This window comes from Apteryx rowi, unplaced genomic scaffold (genome assembly GCF_003343035.1).
Source record: "Apteryx rowi isolate R43461 unplaced genomic scaffold, aptRow1 scaffold_26, whole genome shotgun sequence".
Taxonomy (NCBI): domain Eukaryota; kingdom Metazoa; phylum Chordata; class Aves; order Apterygiformes; family Apterygidae; genus Apteryx; species Apteryx rowi.
In genome coordinates, this window is record NW_020448974.1 from 4,322,086 (window position 1) to 4,346,870 (window position 24,785).

The following is a 24,785-nucleotide window of genomic DNA, read 5'->3' on the forward strand; positions in this document are numbered from 1 at the left end:
CCCTGGCGTGGAGGCCCCTGCCTCTTGTTTGAAGCACTCTGGGAGTCACCTACACAATTCTTTATTTAGGGCTGGTGTATTTAGGCGCGTGATTTCTCTGGAGGCTAAGGCTGTCGTGTTCACATCATGTGCTTGACTGAGGCTTTTCTCCATGCTCGGCTATTAAAAGACTACAGGATGTTAGTCTCTGCTACTTAATTGCGTTCCCCAGCGAGCAATGCCATAAGATTAGAGCTAAAAATAGCTAATGAAAGAAAGTCCAGGCTGACAAGGCAGGCGCTTGCCCGCCCTGTGGCGCGGGCGCTTTCAGCCCGTGTCCCGCTCCTGTAGGGTTAAGCAGGTTGCTTAGCTTGGGGCATGGACGGCCCTTCTTCCATAGCTGGAGGCTGTTCACTCTCATGCTTTTAGTATTTAAAAATTTTTGCTTTGTGTTTTCATCTTTTGGCTGACTAAATTTACTAAACGTGCTCTGAAACACCATCTTTCTGAAAAGGAAAGCTACGTAAGGCATCCAAAATGTTCTCTGCCAGCTTCTGGGGAGCCTTGGGACACTTCTACCCAGGGATTAGCGCGGTGCGGGGAGGACTGTTGACTCCCAGTGGTGGCACAAGCAGGAGCGCAGCCGTTCAGCACAGGTAAGCTCAAGGAGAAGGGCCTTAAAGTACCTGTACCGCTTGCAATCTGAATCAGTGTAGTGTTTCAGTCTTACAGACCCATCCTCTAAGGAAAGCAGTGGTTTCTCTAAAAGAGCGTTTGCTGGCTTCCTCCTCAGGTGAGGTGTTGGCTGTCAGAGCTGACATCTCGTTACAAAACCGCGCGTCCTCCTGGACAGGCTGTTCTCATGCCAATTAGCCTCTTTCTTTTGTACGCCGTGAGCCTGACTGCAAACACTAAGGGTGGCGGACACTTGTTCCCTTGGTAGAACCAGGACGCTTGTTACTAAGGATAAAATGAGGAAATTGAAATCCTCTTGCAAAAGACCAGCAGCGAAACCAACACCGGGTTTACAACACAGGTTACATCATGGCCTCTAATGAGGTTAGTGTGCTCTCGGAGGGACGTGTTCAAGTGTCTTTGGTGCTTAGCAGCATGAGCCCTGCTGGCAGCGGATGTGTGCTCCCAGATCCTTTCGGTGCCTTGGAAAACCTCCCTTGGTTTGCACATACATGCAAAGCCGTTAGCAGGGACCTCCTGAGCTGGTGGCTTTAGTTTCAGCAGAAGCGTTCGTGCTTCCTAGTGCCTGGTGTTCAGACTCGGGAGCGCCGCGGAGGTTTGGGTGGGCAGGCAGTGACCTGCGAGGAGGTTACGGATGCCGACCTCCTTGCAGCGTCCTTGATGTTGGCTGCATTACCATGGTCCACCCGTGGTCCACCAAGCCTTGCCTCTGACAGGAGGCTCCAACCAGACCACAGGAGGTTTGGCTGGAGAGCTTAAGCTGTCATTCAATATGTTGAAACACGGAAAGCAAACCCACGGCACCTAGTGAGCTTAGGAAATCCGTGGTATGCTTGGCTTCAAACTCGGCATTGCTAGCACAGTGCCAGCTGTAATAGCTGGACATCGTTGCTTTGGGAGCTCAACCACTCTCAGACTAAAACCTGCACATTTGGAAAGCTAATACACATCTCCGTATATAAATGTGTTTGGCTGAAAGAAAATGGGCTTTGTCTTGGAGCTGATGGTGGTGCTGAGCAGCTCAATCAGCCTCTGTTAAATCACTGAAAATAAAGCTCGAAGGGACTCAGATAACTTCAGCCCATCCTCTGCCTGCAGGCAGGGCCGTCTCTGCTTGTCCTGCCGGCTGTGCTTGTCCAGCCTGTTCTAAAAAGCCTCCAGCCACGGAGATTTCACAATTCTCCCGGGCGGTTTATTTCAGTGTTTCGCTCTCCACCCTCTTAGGCTTTTTTCTGCTATCTAAACTAAATTTTCTTTGCTGTAACTTAAGCCCTTTACTCCTTGTCCTGTCTGCAGTGGGCACAAAGAACATCCTCCTTTTCTCCTTATCGTTGAATTGTATGTGTTTGAAGACCATCACTTCTTCCCTTGCTGTTTTTTCCCCTCTATCTAAGCAAACTCAGTTCCTTCAATCTTTCTTTGCAGGTCGTCTTTTCTAGACCTCACGTTACGTCTCCAACAGCCTTCCTCTTTCTGCTGCTCTTAAGAGAAACCACCAACCGGGGGTGCAAGGGGGGAAGCGTGCTGGGCTGGCCCTGGCCGTTACCAGCGGGTAGCGCTGGCCTCGCGGGTAACACGATGTCCCCGCTCCTTGGGGACACTGCTACTTGTGGGGGATTACGCTCCATTCACGTTGCGTGGGAAGAGAAAGCCCCTGTGGATCCAGACGGTCCGTAAGCAACGAGGAAGCCTGAACCCCGCTGTGGTCCTCAGACCTTGAGGTTTTGGCTTTTTTATTGCCAGGGGATAACCCCCAAAATCAGATGTTCGCATCTCACCAGTATGGTAACTATCTAATGCTGATTTTAGCTACTTAGATAAGTTATGTTTTAACTTTGTCCCCCCCCCCCAACAGGTGCACAGGGCAGCGGTCCTGGCCGTGCCGAGTTTGTCGAGGCACGTGCGCACACCGAAGCCGTAGCTGGGCGGTTGCAGTGCCGGAGTGCACGAGAGGCTGCGGCTGAGCCGAACTGCGGGTGCTCAGACGTGGGGCTCCCAGGGACATGGCTGGAGATGCAGAAGTCAGCAGATACTTGACCGCAAATTGTATCAGTCACTGGGAGGCTGAATCTTCATCAGTCGATCTTCTGATCTGGCAGACTGCGTTTTTCCTACGGGTATTTGTACTGTAAGTTTTGGGTTATTTCACCTGTCCTGTCGATGATCCCCACCTCGGCGAGGCCCCTGCGCCGTGCCGCCCCCTCCCCGCTGCGCCGCACAGCTATTGCATCCTACCACGTCCGCGGCAAAAAGCACTCAAGATCCCCCGACAGGAGGCTGCCGCAGGGGCTTGGCCGCTGGCTTCGATTTGTTTTCTCAAGGTGCCGTCTGTCACTCGTGGCGTCCCTTCGGCCAAGCTGCTGAAGTCCTGGCTGCCCGTGCCCGCTCCAGCAGCGCCCGGGCTCCTTCGCGCCGCCGATCTCCGCTTATCTCCGCCAGCGTTCGTGCGGTTTGGAAGCGGTTCAGGGCAAGTTATCTGACGTGCTTATTTGCTTTTTTTATTTCCAGTGACACTAGTTTGCCTTTTCCTTTGGCTTGGGCCCTTGAGCTCACGCCCCGAGCTGGGCTGACGCTTCAGGGCTTGAACTCTAGTCCAGCTGTGAACGGGGAGGCCCCTTCCTAAGGCACGTCCCTCCTCCCCCCTCCCCTAAAGGGGAAATGTGTGGGGGATGTGTGCATATATATATATATATATATATATATATATATAATATATATATATGGGGGGTGTGCATATATATGTGTGTGTGCACGTGTGTGTGTGTGTGTGTGTATATATATATATATATGCACACACACACATATTAAAAAGCGCGGGGACTGGCACTCAAAGCGTGTTGTTATCACTTTCTCGCGTGTTATTATCAATCACTTTCTCACGCGTTACGTCGCCGTCTGTCTGGGCTCTGCGGCCAGCTGGGCTGACGGCTGACGGGGACGCGGGGGCTGCCGAAGTCCCTCGTTCGGCCTCCATGCGACCAGCAAAGCCGCAAGGCAAGACGCAGCTAAGAAACGCTCTCTGTTGGTGCTCCTTTTCCCGGGGACGATGTTTCCGGCTGCGGCAGGGAAGTGGGGCGCAGGGGCCGCTCGGGGAGCCGTTACCTGCCGCCGCTTCCCCGAGTTTAGTTTGGGGAGGGAAAAGGCCGGCGGCGGCTCAGCCMCGCGGGAGCCGGGAGCAGCTCGCGCGTGACACCTTGTGTCGGCCGCGGCGGGACACAGCGGCTGCCGGAGCGGCCGCAGCACCGGCACAGGATTTAAGTCATCGACATTCATTTATTCCTGGTTACTCTGTGAATAAACCCTCGCGGCTCCGCAACCTGCCGCCTGCGTCCTGCACACACAGTCCCACATTTCTTACACACGTGTCTTGCGCATGTGAGCTATGATGATATGTAAAAAATGTGGATCCGCAGGGGAAAGCCCCAGGTCATGCTCAGGAAGGCAGAGCCTAGTTACGGCTTTCAAGCACCACTTTGAAAATGTTGTTTATCGGCCTGGCTCCCTGCAGCAAACAGGGCTGGCGCTCGAGCTGGTTGGTTGCTTCTTGCCCTAATAATTTTTCTAAGCAGCTGGAAAATCTTAATGCAGAGCTAAAAAAAGTCTCAAAGGTTACTGCATTCCTGCAACTTTCATGAAAGGAAGGAAAGAAAGGAAAGAAAAGGCAGGAAAGGCCTCATTAACAAATGCCGCAGCAAGGAAGAGCTGCACAAGGCGCTCGCGAGCCAGCAGGGCCGGCCGGCCGGCTGCACCCCGAGACAGAGGATTACCGTGGGCAGAGCTGTGTGGCCCCTGGCTGCGCTCGGTTAGTCTCCTTCAGGCATCGAAAGTGATGTTGAGGTGTGGTTGTGCTCGAGCCTAAGCAGCTGCATGCAGAAATGTGGTGCACCAGCAGAGCCATCTGTCCGTCCATCCCTGGCCGCACACTGAGCTGGGGAGCGAAGACAAGATACAAACGCGCCAGGACCCACGACCGCAATTGTTTCACGCTTCATCAGGGCAGAGATTTACTGCTCCGGGTTTTTTACGGCGGCAGCGGCCCCGTGCCAGCGCGTTCATCCTCGTAACAGCGAGGCTGGAGCTTGTGTCCCGCAGTCGGTTTGGGAGCCCTGCAAAACGTGGGCAGCGGCGGCCGGACGCAGCGGCGCCGCTTCCCCGGCCGCGGGATTGGGGTGGCGTCAAGGGGCGCTGGGGGCCGCTGGCCGGGCGCAGGGGGCGATGGAGGGGCCGCGGGTGCCCCGGCTCGGTTCGGCATGGCGCGGCGCAGCACGGCGCGCGGGCGGGCACCTGGCGTACACGGCGTGCGGCAGGTCTGCGCAACGGGCAGCCTCTGCACAGCTGCATGAAAGCTGTTCTGTATCGAGTGGCTCTCTAAGTGTATAAGGTGCATATGTGTGTGTATGGATTATATGTGTATATTGTATGCTTATATTTTATAGCTGTATAATATAGTTTATGTAGATATAAAAATGATCTCTATGTGAATATATACAAATTGTGTGTATAGATACATGCATAAATATATATGCACACACACATATGCACATACACACATATATGTACACACACACTATACATAGGTACAAGTACATAATCCATTGTATGAATATAAAATATAATAAGCATATAATATACACTGTATGTTCTTAAAATACTGCTAAATATGTAATATTTTAATATATAATTCTTTAGGTTTATATATATATGRACACTGTATATGTTAATGAATGTCTTTGTCATATATAAATTATTATATAAAATATAAAAGATTAAATGCATGTATTAATATAATTTATATACCAGATAATATATAACAACAATTGTACAGTACAATAAAAATTGCTGAATATACATCACATTTAAGAACATATAACAAATACTCTGTCAGTGTACTGTGTATTTATAATGACTTTACCTTTTGTTGCATAAAATACGTATACATTATATAATTTTTAATCTATATAAGTATGCCTTAAATTTCACACATGCACACACACACGCGCGCACACACACACACACACACACACACACACACACGTATGTACCTATAGATTTATATGCATAATATATACATATATATAGAATATGTTTAAACACACATATAAAGTATGTATTTGTATATATGGGTATGTTGTATGCTTATTTTATATCTGTATAATATAGGTTATGTAAATATATAAAATGTGTATGTGTATATAAACTGTGTGCACATATGTATGTACACACTGATATACATCTATGCACACTGTACATATAGATGCATATACATTGTATTATATAAATATAAAATCTAATAAGCATGTAGTATGCACTATATCTTCTTAAAATACTGCTAAATATACTATATTAGCATATAGTTATTTTCATATATATTTGGACACTAGTTTAATGAATATATCTTTTTGTATGTTAAAATATTTTGCCACATATAAATTATTGTAAATAAAATACAAAATTAAAAACACATATAAAAAGATAATAGTGCTATATTGTCTATTACAAGAAACACCTCTAAATATACAGCACATTTAAGAACATATAACAAACAAACACTGCACGCGTGCCCTGTCTGTTTATAATGACTATATCTTACAGGGCATAAGCTAGCTAGAGGTGCACACAGCTACATTAACATATATATTTTTATGTGTGGAGAGAGCATGCAATAAATGTCACCACCAGCCCTCCTCACCTCCCTCCCTCCCCTCCCCGGCCCGGAGCAGCGGCGGAGGCGCCTGCGCCCCTAATGCGGGGGGGGGGGGAGGGTGCGCATGTGTGTGTGTGTGTGTGTGGGGGGGGTGTCCGTCCACATTACACACCAAATATATTTTGTGCCTGATGATAAGCTATAGCTGTAGCTGTATAGACACCCTCCCGGCCTTTTTATATCTCAGTATAATCTCTATATTAGCTACATATAGATTATTAAAAAAAAATTCATGAGAATAATGCTACAAAACATGCCCTAGGCAAATATTAGCCACCAATATGCGCGCGCGCGCACACACACACACACACACACACACACACACACTTTATTTTAATGAAAGCATCTTTTGCTATAAAACTGTATACAAAATATGCACACTATGTACTACTATGCATGTAATAGCTAAATTTTTTTTTTTTTAATGTGTATATGGGGGGAGAGAGAAAGAGAGAGAGTGTGTTCTGTGTATTATGCAAAGTATAAAAAATAATGAAAAAGTAATAAATTGGTGTCTATTAGAATGGAAATACTGCTGCATATACACCATTTTTGTGTCTAGAGTAAATGCTATTTGTGCACACAGTATACTCACTTATAATGTATAGCTTTACAGTGTAGAAAATGTATAGGTATAAGTGTGTGTGTGTGCACACTGCACTTAGTCATATTTTTATATATACAATTATAATATATACATATCACACATTATAATTACAATATTTTATATAAAAATGAGTAAAAAAATTTTTATTAAAATAAACTAGAACTGGCGATAGCCCAACAGTAACACACACACACACACACACACACACACACACACACACACACACACCCCTGCCCGAACCCAGATGCACCAAGCAAGCACACTGGTGAGAGAAGAAAAATTTAAAAGTTTATTAAACATTAAGAATAACAGACAAAAATAAGATTTGGGCTGACCAGCATACAGGATGCAATCCATTTCATGTCATACATCATTGAATTTGATCCTAGTTGTTAAACTTGTATTTAAACAGATGCTGCCTTGTGGTGTTGCCAGAAATACAATGGTTGATCACTTGTAAGTTTTAATACACATTTTTTTTCTTCACATAAAAAAAAACAATAAAATAAAAATAAACTGCACATCTCTAGTGTAAATCACATGCAAAAATAGTTTTAAAGCAATAATAATTGGGGCTATTACAAACCCACAGAGGCAAGAGATTCAACTCCTTTTTTGGGGGCTGGGGGTGTCCTGGGCTCTACTTACTTAAACAACTCAGCCACCTTGCAGCTGCTGCAGAGCTATGTAACCTTTGTGCACACACATATAGGCACAACTGAGTAAAAGTAAGTTAAGCTTAATGCCTAGCTCAGGCGCCGTCCTTTCATTTTGAATTTCTTGCTTTTGTGGATTCAAGTCAGAACTTTAATCCCGTGGTGCCAGGTTTAGCAACTCTTGCACCACACCACAAAAAAAAAAAAGAACTAAATCCCACCCCACCCGCCGCACACCTTTCCAAGCAGATTCCCAAGATGCTAGGATTCACAAATGTCTCAAATTCAATTTATTTTTTTGTTTTAGAGGGCTTTTCTTTTAAAAAAAGCATTCTAAGTTTCAGCAAAAAAAAAAAAAAAAAAAAAGCATTTTACCAATGCTTATTGTTTAATCGAGGTCAGCAAATTATTTAGAGACACTATTAATTATGCTGCAAATATATATATTTCTATTTTTATAAAATTATAATTTGATAGACCTACGAGCTCCTTTACGAGCAACAAAGCCATCAGAGGCCTGATGATCCCAGCTAAACCGTCCTTACGAACTGAAAACAAGACAAATATATATATATTTTTTCCACTGTTATTCTGGGGAGACACCCTGGTTGGGGAAAAAAAGCAAAATCTGATTTTTTCCAAGTTTTATGCCAAATGTATTTCACATCTTTTTTTTTTTTTTTTTTTTTTTAAAGAAGGGTGAGCTAGGGTACCTAGCGCTCACAGGGAAGGAGGTGAGCGTCTAAGTCCTGCGCTGTGAGTTAACATCTCCCTGCCCAAAAGAAACACAATAATCCTCTGTCATTTCTTCCGAGCTGCCGTTTATGTTTTAATGAATGTTTCGTGGTCACACCGTGACCCACCACTGGTTCTAGCGGTGATTTACGTCCCAGCTGATGATGGCACCCCCCCAGTTTCTGCCTTTAAGTGTCTCCCCAGAATAAGCACAGCGATGGCCGTGATAATGCTGCGGCAATTTGCCATGTTGCTGCTGAACGTGTATCCATGGTGGCGGCCTGAGCCCGCCACCGGCAAGACCTATGCCGAAGGAAAAAGAAAAAAGGGGCCTTTCGTAGTGGATATAGCGGATATATACTGACTGGTGTCAAACACTTTCAGCCTCCTTCCGCTACCCTTGCATCCAGTGGCTTATACCGACCTTTAGGAAGTAACTCGGTACACTTCTTTAAACTTTGCAATGCCCTGAATAAATGGTCCACAGGCAAGTACTGCACATTCCGGGACACTGACAAGTCGGGTCCGTTTGAGGACAAATACTGGAAAAATGCCACTGATGCAAGGATATGTTTAATGCTGAACAAAATGTTGAGTCCTCTGTAACGATCTCCTGAAGCACGAATAAGATTTAATGGAATGAACAACCTTTTTATTTGAAAGTAATGTCAAAACACTTAGAAAACTGTGAGCAAGATGTAGCACCGTATTTTCCGCACACGTTAATAAACGTATGCAGTACATACAACTGTATAAACGACCAGAGCTATTTATAAAAAAAAAAAAAAACCAGCTGGAAACAAATTCTAGCAGCAGCAGCAGATTAGAAATGAATGTGAGGTTTTTTTGTACTATATATTATTCTTCTGCCTTTACAAAATATTGTATTGTCCAATCAACAGTTGATTAAAATGTGTTGTGCTTTGTCCCTATTAAACAGATTCTTTAAGTGTTTCTCATGGAAAATAATAAAGTCTCTCTTTTCTAGTAATATGGAACCCCCTGGAAAGCCATATTACTTCCATAAAAATTTAATTTAAAGCACAAACATACCGATGTGCCAGTGGTAGGCTTCAAATATTAAAGATTTAAAAAAAAAAACAAAAAACCCTAAGCAGTTCCTTTCTGTACAATATTGGAGAATATATATCTTTGCTATATATTTTAAACATGGAATAGCTTTTTCTTTTTGCTATATATAATATATGTCTTTCAAAATACATTGTCAGTATTTGTACTTGAAAAATACTGTACAAAACAAACATACTATAATTATTCTGTATAAACTTTATACATTTTATAATATCTATTCTTTTGGTCTATAGTAAACACTTAGATTGATTGGATTAACCACAGTATATGACAACACCATCCCCTTCTGAAATACACCAGTGTCTCTTACATTCATTTTTCAGAAGTCCACTTTATATTAGAACATACGTGTTCAAAAGCAAATAGAGAGATTAAAACATAATAAAGTTCAGAACCATCAGTTCATGTCACACTCAAAACGACAATCACTAGGAAAGATGGGCTTCGCAAACCAGTGACTTCTTCTAACTGAACAAAAGTGATTTTTAAACGGCAAGATATAATCCACAGAAAATATATTACAAAATGTGGGAAAAAAACAACTGAATTTAGGTATTTATTTAATTTTTAATCACAAAATGGAACTTGAAGAAATGCAAAACTAACTGAAAACAAAAAAAAAAGCTCCTCTGATTTCAACATCAGATCTGATTTGATACTATTAATTTTGTTCTTGTTTCAACTAATTATCCTGCTTCTTATACATGCGCTCCCTGTAGCAGGGATACAATTAGCATGCTCACATTAATGTGTCTTTTACGTCTTAATTTTTTGTTAAAAACATTAAAACTCCTGTTGGGTAGGGAAACCATCCTACGTCCACTAGGAACACCCGGGCAGCATGCGCGCTAGCGTACAATAGGATTATTGCTTCAGGTACAGACAGTGCAAAATACACACTCTGTGGTCTATCAAGAGTACTCCTAGCTATCTGGGGGCTGTGGAAAGAAAAGGAACCTTAATAGCTATAGATAAGCCATTATGGGATCTATAATGAGTACAGCTAACTCAGTCTAACAGCACTTTAAATCTGAGACAATTATCACCAAAACTTAAAATACAACAAAAGCAATCTATAAATTAATATTTCTGCAGTGTAGTACTAAATTATTATTTGTGCACTTTATTAGCATGTTAACTTTTCTGATTAGACATACTTAAACAACAGCTTGTTACTCTCGAAAAACTGAGATCTACTTTTTTTTCTTTTTTCTTTTTTTTTTCTCCTTTTTTTTATAATTTATACTGGGATCTTTCCAAGTAAATCAGGAGGATGGAACTGGTTACAATAACATAAAAACCCTAATCCGAAGCAGCACTGAAAAAAACATAATTAAAAGCTTACTATGGCAGTTCTCAACAGTCCAGGTAAAAATGTGGCACCCTTTGAAGAGGGTTTCATAAAAATGGGAAGTGCTGAGATGCGTGCGCACGCCAAGACACACACACGCACGCACATACACACGCACACACAAGCGCACACACACACACATATAGACGTGTGAACACACGTGTGCACACATACGCAGATACACACATACGCAAACAAAAAAAAAATAAAGTAAGTCAGTTTTGTTTCTGCTTCTGGTAAAGTGCTGAAGACAGAAAGGTTGGTTTGGGTGTGGTGCTATCAAACAGGAAACACATTGTCCATCTATTCAAATGCCAACCTGCGACAAAAAAAAAAGAAAAAAAAGAAAAAAGAAAAAACCCACTTCCCCCCCTCGAATTTACAGGGGGCCGTGTCGAGCTTCGTACTTTGCAAGGACGTTCTTGCATTTGCCCAGCTCTTTCCGCAAGTCGGCCACCTCTTGGCGGAGAGCCGAGTTCTCCTTCTCGAGAAACGAGGCGCGGATGGCGATCTGGTTCTCCTTCAGGCGGCGGGCATCCCTCGATCGCTTAGCAGCCATGTTGTTCTTTCTGCGCCTTGCCCAGTATTTGTCATCCTGCTCATTAAACACAGAAAGAACCAAACAAAGTATTAGATTTCAGTAAACTGAGCAGCCACGGGGCTCTACCCTTAGCCCCGGTCTCTGGATTGGTGGTGACTTCCCACCGCGTGTTTTGCTGGCCATGGCCTATTTTGCTTGCATGGCCCACTGAACCCTGACAATGCCAGCTAGTGCTGGGACAAAAGTTATAGATTTACATGGCATAATCCATCCAGTGAGCGCGGAGGCCTGCCCAGATTTCTGTCAAAATGTTTACCCTAACCCCATCATCCTACTGACTGAAGTCCTCCAAGGAAAGACGAAGCCGTATTCCAGTGGTACAGTTCAGCTCACATCCCCCCTGACCTAGTTAGCACACCCACCTTCGCACGCGATGACTCACTCTCTGCTGGTCGCTGGAGTAGTACTAATGCGCTATACTGTTTCTTTACATCTTGTTTATGTCCCTGCACATCTTCCTTGCCAGCCTGGTTCATTCCGTTTGTGGGTATCATCCATTTCCTCTATTTTTCATCTCTGTCTCACTATCCAAAGCTCTTTTGCTACAGAGCCCAAAAGGACTCTTGCTTTGCGCTCTAGAACAGCAAGTCATTGGAAGAGGATTTCTTGGCACTACTTTACAGCTGATTCGGGAATAGCAAAACAAGGATGACTGCTTCAGTACCATCCACAAAGAGATTAGTACAAAAGGTTTTCGTCGGTGGCCACGAAGAAAAAAGTATTTGCCAGAAAAAAGGTCCATATCACCTCTGAAGTTTCATAACACATTCCCAAAGTGTTATCCCTACAGACTTGCCTCTGGGAGTTCACCTTAGTTGTATTTGTGCATCAAAGGCTGTAAGTCACTATATACTTTCACCTGATTTTTCCAGCTTCCAAATAAAGTGGCCTTCAGCAAAACGGCAGCTTCAGTGCTCCTTTGATCTAAGCTAAACTGAATTAAGTTCTAACACCTAGGAGCAACTGAGTGAGCAGAAACTGTGCAGAATCCCTTAAAAAAAGTGAAATTCAGTCCTCTGCAGAACAAGACTGATGCAGTCATCCAACCCCACCCAGACTGCCTGGTCAAGCCATATAGGTCAAAATTCCCCTCCCAGAGTCACCCAGTCTATTTCTCTTTCCTTACTTTTGCTTATGCTCTGAGCGTGGCGCTCTTGTTTCAGCAAGAGCATGCTGTAGCACAGCACCATTTCCAGTGCGAGATCAGGGAGACGTCTGTTCCTAGGTTGCACCGAACAGACAAATGCTCCACCACTCATCTGTCTTTCAGCACAAAGCATGCCAGGCCCAACACTGCTGCTCTGCACCTTCTGCCACTGCTTGCACAATGCAAAAGAAGAGTAAAACAATTGCTGGAGGTATTATATGCCTGTTTTGCATTAGTTTAGCTTAACGAGGTGTGCAGCAATGATGATTTGGATCTGGTGCATCTCTAAACTGCCTTTCACCTGTGCTTAGATGGGACCCCAAAAAAATCCGCTTAAAAACAAGCATGCAGCAAAACACTATGACCCAAATCTTGCTTATAATTTCCCATCTCATTCCACTCCATAAAAATCAGCTTTACGCAATTTATTAGTGTGCCACCTAGGCTTCATCCATCTTTATTTTAACAAATTGCTATGGCAAATCCCTTAATCCAGGCCTGAAAGAGGTAAGGCTGGCATTTCAGAATCACATGCAACCCAGAGACGATTGACTGGTCTAATCTGCTTACCCTCCCCCAGAACTCAACAGCCACTCCACATGCCAGGAGAGAAGCAGCACTTGGGTCAAGCACTTTGAAAAGAGTCAAGGGCAACTGATGTGATGATTATCTCAGAGAGACAAGGGACCCTGAACTTCTAGTTCAGTCTTACACTGAAAACTTACAGACTCCACTGTTGCCTACAAGACACTGACGTTTGCCACCTGTGATATGAAATAGTCCAAGGACATCTTTGGCAAAAGTCTGCTTTGACGTATAAGGATACCTAGGAGATAGATAGCACAAAACGACAAGTGGCGCTAACTGGAGTGGGCACACTCCACCTTTCCTTACACCTGTGTAGCCGTTTCTGTACTGAACACCTTTCTTTAGAGAGACCTCTTAGTATACTGCAGTATCAGTGGAGCATCACCGGTAGTAAAATTTGCCTGGGATAGTAATGACGTGGTGCAGATGAATCTTCTTGAATGAAGGCTGAGGATATTACAGACAAAGGAAAAGCAGCAGATCACCTGAATACTACTGGAACTGTGATTTCTGTGCTTTTAATTTGGATGACATTATCCTTAAGGATAAAAATAGCAAATAGCATCAACGTCTTTTCCTAATGCTATCAATCTATCTGGTATCCCACTCTCTTTGGGTACAGAGCCAAAGATTCCCACCGATTCCAATAGACTTTCAGTCTGTGCCTTGGGGGGCAGCAGCAACAGCAGAATGAAATTCTGCACTGATAACCTCTGATAAAAAAATCTGCTTGGAAATCACATACTAGGAATAGAATTTTGCAAATAATGATAATTTTCATGGTTATCTGACATACTAAATCAGCTGATCAATTTGTTCTGCTCCCTTCTAAGAATTTTTGCTGTTCACATCTCAGCAGCAGTGAAAAGCATAGAGGAGGGTGCTCTTGCCTTTTAGATATAGTATTATTGCAACATATTTTAAATATTGCCTTAAAATACACTTCTTGGCAGTGTGTTTTCAACGCTTCCTTCGTAAATGTCTGTTTACTGACATACAATCCTCTCTGCAGATACTCTACCAGACAGAACTGCCCAACTTTCATTAGAGACTGCAACCCTATTTCCAGTCTCGCAGGCCTTTTTCGAATGCTTGTTTTAAAAAGTGAATTTAATTTGCATGTATTAGTCTTAGGACCTTGATATCATTCCACCTCTGTGACCAATGAAAAATCAGGCCTCCACGGTGCCTTAGTATCACTGCTGATGTCTTGGCTTTCTCACAGCAGGTTTCCAAATGCTGCTACCGTCAAGGAAATTAATACTGTGACTAGTTATCTACACACGCGGTTCCTAAACAATAGTACGCTGGGTCCATTAACACAGCCTTAGAAAGATCAAATCATGGACCTAAACCACTGAATAATTAGAATCATTTTATTCTATTTTCCTACAATTAGTTTAGACTCTTTCACCTAGATTAGTAATGTTTAATGCAGTGTTTCCCTTGGCTATTAAAAACAGAGCTAAAGAAACTTCCAGATGAGATACAGTACACTTCATTCTTTCCTTATCAGGGACCTGCCTGGACTACATCCTCTAAGAAAGAGATGGATTCTTCCTAGAAGAATTTACAGTCTATGCCGATGAGACAGACAGGGTTGGAGGAAAAGGAAAGATGATCAGACTGTTTCATAACTGGGAAATATAGGACAAAGTAAGCTTGTGACCTGGGTCATGCAGGAAGTTTCTGGCATACAAGGGAAATGAATATTGATCTCATGAATTTCAGCTGTTGCCTATCACAAAAAGGACACCTGCCCCCCAGTCTTACTTGAAGCTGTTCTAGTTTAATTCTACATCAAAGTCATATTTAGTTTGGTAGATTTACATGAGAAAACAGATTCAGGCTCCAAACCTATATTTCAGAAAATAACTGTGACAGAGTCAGTGTATGAATAACCTGGTCACCAGTTCCAATTTACCTTCAGGTCATCTGGAATGAAGACTTTGCGAGCTTTCTTAATCATCGGTTGTGGTTTCAGCTCTTCCTCAGAGAATTTGCGCTTACGAGGGTCAAACATCTCCTGGCCAGGAATACTGGAAAGAGCAAGATCTGCAGGGTCAGGTTCATAGCCAACGGGAACTTGGATAGTCTCAGGATCAATGGGACTTGGTGTGTTTCGGTTTGTTGGCAAGATCTGACCTACAAAAATAAAAGATGAATTACAGCTATGTTAGAAGACAAAAGATGATAAATAACACCACTGAATATGGATTTTAGAGGCTCTCTAAATACTTTACAAGTGTTAATTCACTAAGCTTCCATGTAACTTTGGTAGCTACTTTTATTAAGTATTAGAACGTGCATTTTGTAGGGTGCATATGCAGGTCCAGACGTGCTCATGCCATTACATTCAGAATGGGCTCCTAATTCTGACTGCTAATTTTAGATGCTCATCTTAGGATCACTGAATCCAGTGCTGAGTTCCACTAGAGCACAGGCTGAGGACACATCACTCCTACCTGTGGCACTTTGTTAAGATCACATCATCAGGAACAAATCATAAGCACTGTCATTTAGCTCTGATTTATCCATTACACTGTAATCCTTCCCAGATTTCTCATAAACAGATTTCTTCATGTACATCTTCAAGGGTACTTTTAATATAGGATCAAACAATGTATGTTTGCAATAGGACAGTATTTGATGAAAATGTACTGTCAAGCTTCGCTGAAATGCTTTACTAAGGAGGATGTTAAATGTTTTCTATGAAATCCTACTGGTTGTGTTCTAAAAGGCATTGAAAGAAACCAGCAGCATGAAAGGCTACAGTGACTTAAAGATACTCTGCAAAAATGAAAGAACACATATATATGCCACATTGCTCTTCTATGGTATATAAAAGCTACTTAAAGGAGCCTATCACCAGAAAATAACTATTTTCTCCACACTTATCTTTTTTAGTTTTAGATGCATCTTTCAAGATCCCACTTTTATATCATCAGTTCAGGCACCATTCCTACTAAAAATCAAATTTAAAATCTCAGCCAAGGATTCCAAAAACAGGATCCTAAAGTCAGCTGCCTAAACATGGATTATCCCTAGGGATAGAATTTTCAAAAGTTTTCACATGCCTTAGAAGTATCACAGACTTCAGAAGAAGGACTTGTGATTGAAGTAGATATTCTTTTATAATTTTGGCTATTAGCTAATTCACTATGACTTAGGGATATGCTGGCTTTCATAATAACTTCACAAACATCCTGTGACTGCATAATATTTCCTTATTTGTGTCTGTATCTGTAATATTTATGGTGTAAAATGGCAATCTTTAAATGCTATTTCTAATTCCAAATCAAGGTCAGTGTTAACAATGTAGTTTTTATTTTAATCTAACAGATAGCAGCAACAATATTGGAACCACGTAGAAAATGCACTGGGGAATTGTGCTGCACAAACCAGGGCTTACTAACAGAAAGCTCGTCTTTTGTAACACCTATTTTAAAATAGCGCTGATAAAAATCAGCTTCCAGGAAAGGCTGGTAAGGGCCTGGGAGAAGAAAAAGGAGGATCAAAGTTATTTAATTAAAAGATATATACATCTATATGAGAGAGACAGAGAGAGGGGAAAGATTTCGGTTTACCCTCATTGTACCAACAGCAGCGCGCTTCCTCTTCTGCCTCAGGATGTGGCACGCTGCTGCCAAGACCTTGGTGCTGAAAACTAGACATTTCCTGTTGTGCTTCATTAATAAAATCAGAAATAACAGCCTGCTCGATTCACAGCTGATGGGGCTCTCCCGAGGGCTGGCCATGAGAGGGCGCGCCCAGCCCGGCGCAGCGCGGCGCGCCCGGCTAGCTCGCCTTCGCCTGCGCCGGATGGACGGACGGACGGCTTGTCCTTCTCCTTGCAGCAATGAAAACTCGAGTCAGATGTGCACCAGCAAAATGAATAAAAAGGAAAAGGCTAAGGGAAAGAATACAGAGCGCTAGACTTTCATTTTTTACGTGTAAAGTTTTCACAAGAAAGCTTTTCAGCTATCCCTGGAGATAACTTTGATTAAATCGTTTGTTTAAAACATTTTTATGTCTTTAAAGGTGTGTGGGGGGAAAAAATAAAAACAAACCCCAGACTGTTAACTGCTTTAAAGGCAGCCCAAGAGGCTCAATAAACCAAGGCATTTTTGTAGCCTTGCTTTAAATGGATGGCTAATCTCATTCCAAATATATGGGCTGGCAGAAACAGGCTTATTTAAAGGATTAAATGCAGGAAAGCTTCCTTTGATGTTAGCACGCTTGTATCAGAGCAGCCAGGCATCTTCTAAGGCAGACAAACACATAGACATACGCATGCCCAAATCTTGCAAATTCGGTAATACAGATAAAAGTGAAACAAAACCCTAGCTCTGAAAACTTTTAGAATATTTCTGGTGAGCCTGCAGGTTGTTTCTGAAAGTCAAGCGGATTGTGAAACCGGCTCCTGGCTTTCTAATTGCCCTAAACAAAAAAAAGCCTGTATTTAAATATTGCTGAACTTCTAGATACATAGTATCAGTTCACACATTACCATTTATCTTTAATGCACACTATTACACAATTATATGAGCTCTGTAAACATTGGCCTCAAGTAATTTTACAGCATCTCTTTAATGAAGGAAAAGGCAAAAATGCTCCTTTTAATCACGGGAAATTGAAGTATTACATCTTGCCCAATGCAACAGCAAAAAAACCCAGGAACTTTAGAGTAATGAATTTACTCCCAGGGTCCTGCAGTCACAGCTAAAGATCCCAGGACTTTCAGTTCTTCCTCATTTCTGCAACAATTCTCTCCAAGACAAAGCAGGCCTTCTGTGCGCTTAACATGAACATAATTTTAAGACAATAAAGCAAAGAGAGATGCATCTCCTAGGTGACCTGTTAGAAGAACCCATGCCAGTCAAGATCCTGTCTTCTTTTCTCCATGCAGAAATCTCACTTTCCCTGGTCTAGAAGCTCTCATTGCCATGGGCCTGGTCCTGCAGCAACCATCAGATGGCCCAAGTGCCAATGCAAAGCTCGTTCAAGGGCTAATGCTCTTCTCTCATGCAAAGTCTGAAAAAAATATGCACACTGCTAAACATAATCATCTAGGAATCTAAAAATTATTGTGCCGTAAGATTTTTGTACACTCACAGCACATGGACACCCCTAACTAGCTGTCTATCTGACCCGACTCTCCACTCAGTTATACTAGTGTAAATGATCAGGAACTACACTGAGAACAACAGAGTTAATATGGGTATTTAAAACCCTAGGCAGAAAAAACAGTATTTCCTTGTCCAGTGTTTTACATTAGGCAACTGCTGGCACTCTATATCTTTTTATTTATTCTATCAAGTTTTGCCAGTAATGCAAGCCAGGAACCTGTCTTCATTAGTTTACTGGCTAATGGCCGTAACATCTATGTGGTGCTGGAACTGGTTGTAACCTAACACGACAGCGTGGGCTGCGCTGGAGCTGGCGCAGCTCTTACTGCAGAAGTACAGTATGTGGCCTCACGTTACACTGCTCTCCAGCCTCCTCTCCCCCCTGTGTGCATGGCACTTTAGCTGTGCATCCTTCTGCCAAATTTGTTCAGGGTGTTATTTTTATGCACTAAATTCCTCGCAATCAGAGGTAGGTCAAATAAGAACAGCAATCTGAATGTCATGTGCCTCGCAGCCGACTAATCCTCACATCAGCAAGCTTCACAGCTGTCACAACATCCAGAGAAAGAGCTGGTCAACAGAGACTGTGAGGTACAAGCAATCAGCCAAGGAGGAAGCCTACGGTGCCAGTCGCCAAGGCCAGGTGAACACAAAGCCTCTCGCTGCCCGGCATCAGGGGCCAGATTCCTTTGTTGCCGTCTCGGTATTATTTAAACACTCTGTACTCACAAGAGCGGCCAAATTTTCACAGAAGTGAAGTGGCTGGACTGTTTAATGTGCTTAACTTTGTTTTCAATGGGGGCTGATGATTGCCAAGTGCTTTGGAAAGAACTTGGCCCCTCTATTTAAGTTGCTTAAATGAGAGCTCTTGAGCATTGAGCGTTTTTGGAAATCCAGCTGCAGAACTCTACAGTGGTGGTGGAAGCAAGCTGGGAACAATGGTTAATGGAAACTTCCCCTCATACCACCCTAGTGATGCGTCTCAACCGTGGCCTGGAGAGACCACAACTATGTCAACACTGGCCTTTTGTCTGGAGACTTTCCCATTTGTAGAGCTCCACTGAAGCAACACTGAATATGCCAGGATAGACAGAGCTCCAGGTGTCTCCTGGCAAAGAAATCAGCAGGTTTCGACAACTCCAACAGTTACGGCAGCCCCAACATCTTGCCTTCATGAATGTTCTTTGTGTTGTTCTGGCAGAACCTAGCAGTAGCGGAAAATTTTCCAGAAAGAAGGACTTGAAAGCAATTTGGCTGTTCTAATCCTTTCAGTCCTTCTCCTCCCAGCAGAGACTGCCAGTGAGGAAGTCAAATGTAATGGCTATATTTTCAGTGTGGTTCCTTATTCACAGAGAAATGGACTGAGGCCATCCACTCGTGTCATCTAAGTCACCGAACAGCTGGTAAAAAATAGCAACTTTCAACTGCTAGCAATATTAATTAAAACTCACAAGTACAGCAGTATTTTTACACACCTACATCAGTGAAACACAGATCAGGTATTGGGGGGTCTCAGTCATGGTATCCTGGCTTTTAATTTCCCCCTCTTTAACTATCCTACCCACCAGCTACACCCAGGAGAGTTAGGAAGGAAATAACCTCTTCAACCGCACCACTTGACAGGCTTTTTATTTGTATTGCAAGAGATCCCCAATGAATTATGTAGAACTCAATTTTGAGTCATTCAACTCCCATAAAAACATGCCTGATTTTCAGAAAATCTCCCTTCTCTCAGCCCTTCCACACTTTTCATCAGTTCAACAGCTGGCTGGAAAACAGTGACTGAGAAAAAGAAAAGAATGGGAGGTGGAAATGTTCTAATCAAAATACTTTTTTTTTTTTACTGTTCTATTTTTTATACATATGTTGGAGGGAAAGAAAAGAGTTTAGTAGAAGCCTAGAGATAAAATATGTGTTTGCCTATAATTTTTCTTATTGCAAATTACAGGCATTTTGGGCATGTCAGTTATACTATATAGTATGTCAGCTGAATTGACGCATGATCCTCACCCAGAGTTGCTCTAGAGAACCCTACAGCTCTGTCGATATGTTTTCCAAACCTTCTTTCCTTTTGGCAGTTGCCCAGCTATTTGGGACAGTTCTCTTACTCCAAATCACAGACTGTCCCAGACTAATCTGTGATCTATTTTTGCATTAACTCTTTCAGCCTTGAGGCAAAGTATCTCAAATGCACAGTACAAGGCAGCGTGCAGAAATCAAGACAAACAAAAATCCCCAAAGGTAGAGAAGTAAAAGCAACATCTGGGAGCCAGGATTTATCTAAGTACACTATCTTGTCAGGTCGCAATTCCTGAGTTACAATATAAACTACACTTTATCTTCATATCTAATTTTCCTACTACTAGGATGTCAGTGTCTTCTTGAAATCAAAATATTTACATGGATATTGAGACTATCATCTACACTAGAATTAAAGCGAATGCCAACGCACGCTGTATGATCTTCCAGCCCTCACATGGCAGGACAAAGCCAACAACCACTCTCTGCCTGGGGTGAAGATGCTCCTTCACTCTGGGGTGTATTTATGTAAGCAATTATTAGAGGGGCTTTAATTTTCCTCTGAAGCAACAGGAGATTAGTGTATTTTGACCATATTCCAATACAGCAAGGACATTCCTATATTGCTTATCTTACACAAACTGGATTCTGCCCTTTGCAGAATACACTGTGACTGAACATTTTCTGTGGAAAGATGCATCTCGATAATCCAATACAACCAGAACAGATTCATCGCTCCTAACACACACCAAAAGACTGGCACATAGAAATGTTTTTAAAACATGTACTTTTGAAAGATATCAGCATTGTTTATGAATCTTGTGCATTTAATTATAAAAGAATTGCCATTTCCCCTCTCAGCATTGTGTGCCTCCCGCTCTGGGCCTCTACGGTATTATTACAGGCAGGACTGGTAGTCTTATTAAGATTGTCTGACACTTCCCATTAGAGGATGCTGTTTTCAGTTCCTTAGACCTTTGCCAAATATCAACCATTCTGTTTGGATTTGTAGGCGCCAATTCATGTTTCTGCCAAAATGGTTCCACAGTTTCCCGAAAAAGGCTCAGCAAAAATACTTTCTTTGAACCTGTTAAAAATTTCTGGCAAGCTTTTCACTGAAATGTGCTAGTGGCCTCTGCATTGGAAAAGAGGGCAGCTCCAGGATCAGATGCGCATTTCCCTTTTACTTGCCTTCTTAAAATCTCTCTACTGTGTGCGTGCTAGGGCTGGATCAGAAAGAGGCAATTTGAGTAAGAGAATAGCACTAAAAACTGAAAAGGGTGAAGGAGGTGGGGAAGGCAAGGATGAGGGAGACTGGGAGCCAAAGAGGAGAGGGGGAAGAGCCACGGAGAAGGAGGCCACCTCAGCAAAGATTAGGATGAAAACATTAAGTAAAAGAGACCATTCTTGAAGGGAACAGGGCAGGAGTCTGTACCCGATGGTACACGTATAGCTCCAGATTCCTGAATCCCACAGATCCTCTGCTATCAGCAAAATAGTGAAGCGTGCTGGCAAAGTGCCCTGTCCTCCTTCAGCTTAGAGCAAGAGTAAATTGTCATTCTCTGCCTGTAACTCAGTCCAAGTGGTAGGGCTCTAGGGGGATGCTGTCAGGTCCGTTCCTGCTCATTTCCAATGTGCCTGTCATAGGGGTGGCACACGAGAAAATCCAGGTTGTCTTTTGCTTTTAAAAACAAATTGAGGAAATTACACAAGAGTTGTTTTAAGAAAACACAGTTATGGTTGCAATGATTTTTAAAATTTTGATCACATACTGTTTTTTCCACAGATGCTTTCCTCATTCAGGATTCACTCATTTTCCCCAATTTTGATTTATCCAAATGGACCCCATACATTATTTGCCACAAATGATTCTAACCTCGTCTAGAGACAGACTTGGTAACTTTTTGCGAGTTCCCTCAAGCACTCATGACTACTGCATCTGAGTGCTTCATGGAAATAGTTTTTCCCCGCAAGACTCCCATGAAAGAAGGGACAGCATTATTTCCTCTTTGCAGGTGAAGAACAGAAGTACAGAGATTTTAAACCAAAAGTATCCAGCCTCTCAGGTTACTCAACATTACATGGCACTACCTGTATTCGGACTCTGAGGGCCACCCCAGGTATCAAATTGGACTCCTCATAAATGGGAAGCAAGTAAACAGCGTGAAAAGTTCACATAATTAACTAACTTGCTCAGAATTATACCAAAACTTCATGGCAAAGAAAGTAATAAAATCTAGTCTCTCTCTGGACAAAATCTTTTAGTCTTTACTGCCAGATTCTCCCCTCTCCTCCTGCAGTTCCTTGCATCCTCTGGCATCTGCAGTAGATGAGGTCAAGATCCTGCAGACAACTGCTTCATTCCTGAAACAGCCCTGATTCACCCCAGAGCAGGTCTGTCCTCTGCATTCAAAAAGGGAAAAGGGAAAAATAGGAGATCATGTAATTAAAGACTGTATCGCAAAGCAGACAAAGCGGGGGGCATGCTCTCTGAAATTGCACATGTGGCCTTAGTTCTAGCATTTGCAGGCTTTTGAGGGCTTGACTTCGCAACTTCTGGATTTGGTTAGCATAATGTGTGTTTAATATGCTATGCCCACTGTGCCAGTAACATTCTGCCCTTCAAAAGCAAAAAAATAGATAAATGTGAGGAACCAATTTAACTTAGTGACAAGCTGTTGGGAGCAAAGACCAGGTAAAATTTATGTTTACCGGACTGTGTGAGAAGGCTTCACCCTCTGAAAATCTTACCCTGTCTTTAATCTGTGTGAAGGCAGAGCTTAGTTCAATGGGGCCCATTTCTGGCATAGGCTTGCAGCTGCTCCTGTAGTAGCTAATAAAAGACTTTCTGGAAGCAACCAGGAAATCAAACTTTTCTCCTCTCCCAAACCAGTCCCTGATAACCAAACTGCAAGATGCCTGGATGTAGCTGTTCCGGTTCTGAACCCTTCCCCTTGCATAAGCATTACACACAGAAAGCTAGGGGTTTACGCTGTTCCAGGGACACGGCACAAGGATTACCCTCGTCTTTCAAATTCCTGAAAAGTATGAAGTCCCCAGGCCTCTTAAATGCCTTTCTGATTTTTCTGTAGGGTGTTGCTTTACTTACAAAGACAGGCCAAGATGACATTTAGTGGGGACAGGGCCTGAAGAGAAGTTATAGGGAAAAATGTTCATACAGGTATTTCATTTTGATTTACACTTGGTTTAGAAACATGTTTCACTTGAGGATGCTGGATATTCACTGGTGAACTGGAGCTTCATGATATCCTTTGGCATATCTGTCTATGGTTCCTTAATTGGCAATTCACATATAGTAAGGTTCCTCAAAAAGTACAATTCTTCTTTCCTTTCTTAAAGGAAAGGTCCCAAAGAAGCATTTTGAAGCATCAGAAATTGATGAAGCATCAGAAACCTGTTCTAAAGGAGTCAGAAAGGTTCATTTTTTCTTTCCTGTGACAGTTACATACCCAGCCTTAATAAACCAACCCTCAAACAGTAGACTTCAGCTGAGCCCCTGCTTTAGATAACAACCTCATATGGCATCCACAAACATCCCCTCACATGGAATACCACTTTCAAAACAAAGGCAGCGCCTGTCCTCAAGTCGCATTCATGTCGCTGCCAATGTGCTCTGCAAGACTCCAGACCAAGTTCCTCTCACATTGTTCTATTTATTTGGCTAACGAACATCCAGGACAGCACGCTCTCAGGCGGTAAACAGGTCTTGCAAAGCCATTGTGTAATCCTGAGGGCATATGCTACCCATGACTCATGTATCTATTACCCAGTTCTGGTACCCAAGCCCATCTCGCTGGGCGTGTTATCAAAACACAGCGCAGCGAGATTTCAAATGGCATGGAAAAGCCACGTGAAGCAGGTACATGTCCTCTAAATCCCAATCAATGGCCAATGGCAGTTCTGAGAGAGAGACGGCAGACACCACCGGCTGCTCTCTGAATATGCTCCTGAAGAAAAAGGGGTCACTGGGCAGAGTTACAGAATCTCGCAAACCTAGCCTTCTCTGTCCATCTGTGCTGTACACACCACACAGTTGAACTACCTGTTGCACTAGCTTTTGTTTTACACCTTTTTCACTAAAACAAAGTACACTTGTTAGGTGACAAAACTAAACTGGTGCTTTACAGAGACTGATTTGTATAAAATGATCACATTTTAAGAAGTAGAGATGCCAGAATGAGGACACGCTGTTCCCACAACCTTCCACGTGAGACTTAGTACATTTTTTTTCTCTCTGATTTAAGTTAGGACTCTTGTACATGTTTAGAAAAAGAAAAAAAAAAAACAAAACAGCAAAACCCCCAAACTTGTACTTGGCTTGTTATAGCCCAATAACTACAGAGGCCAAATTTGCTACTACATACTAGTTTTATGCTCAGCAAGCAAAGAAAAAGCAAGCACAAATGTGTGGGGCTGTATCTTTTTCTTTCTCTATCGATATATTTATCTTCATCTAAAAC

At 42.8% G+C, this 24,785-nt stretch overlaps 1 protein-coding gene across 2 annotated transcripts in view; it reads right to left on the reverse strand.

Annotated features, from left to right (window-relative positions):
- Positions 1–8,320: 8,320 nt before the first annotated feature.
- The window catches only part of HLF (HLF, PAR bZIP transcription factor), a 35,259-nt gene continuing 18,794 nt past the window's right edge, over positions 8,321–24,785 (reverse strand). Inside the window, exons 2-3 of one of the 2 annotated variants that reach the window (XM_026067630.1) lie at positions 15,081–15,301; positions 8,321–11,415 (exon numbers count right to left, since the gene is read on the reverse strand). In XM_026067630.1, coding sequence (XP_025923415.1) covers positions 11,200–11,415; positions 15,081–15,301 — 437 coding nt within the window. In that variant the 3' untranslated portion in view covers positions 8,321–11,199. Of the gene's footprint in view, positions 11,419–15,080; positions 15,302–24,785 lie in introns of both variants that reach the window. The other variant, XM_026067629.1, reaches the window with a different exon arrangement.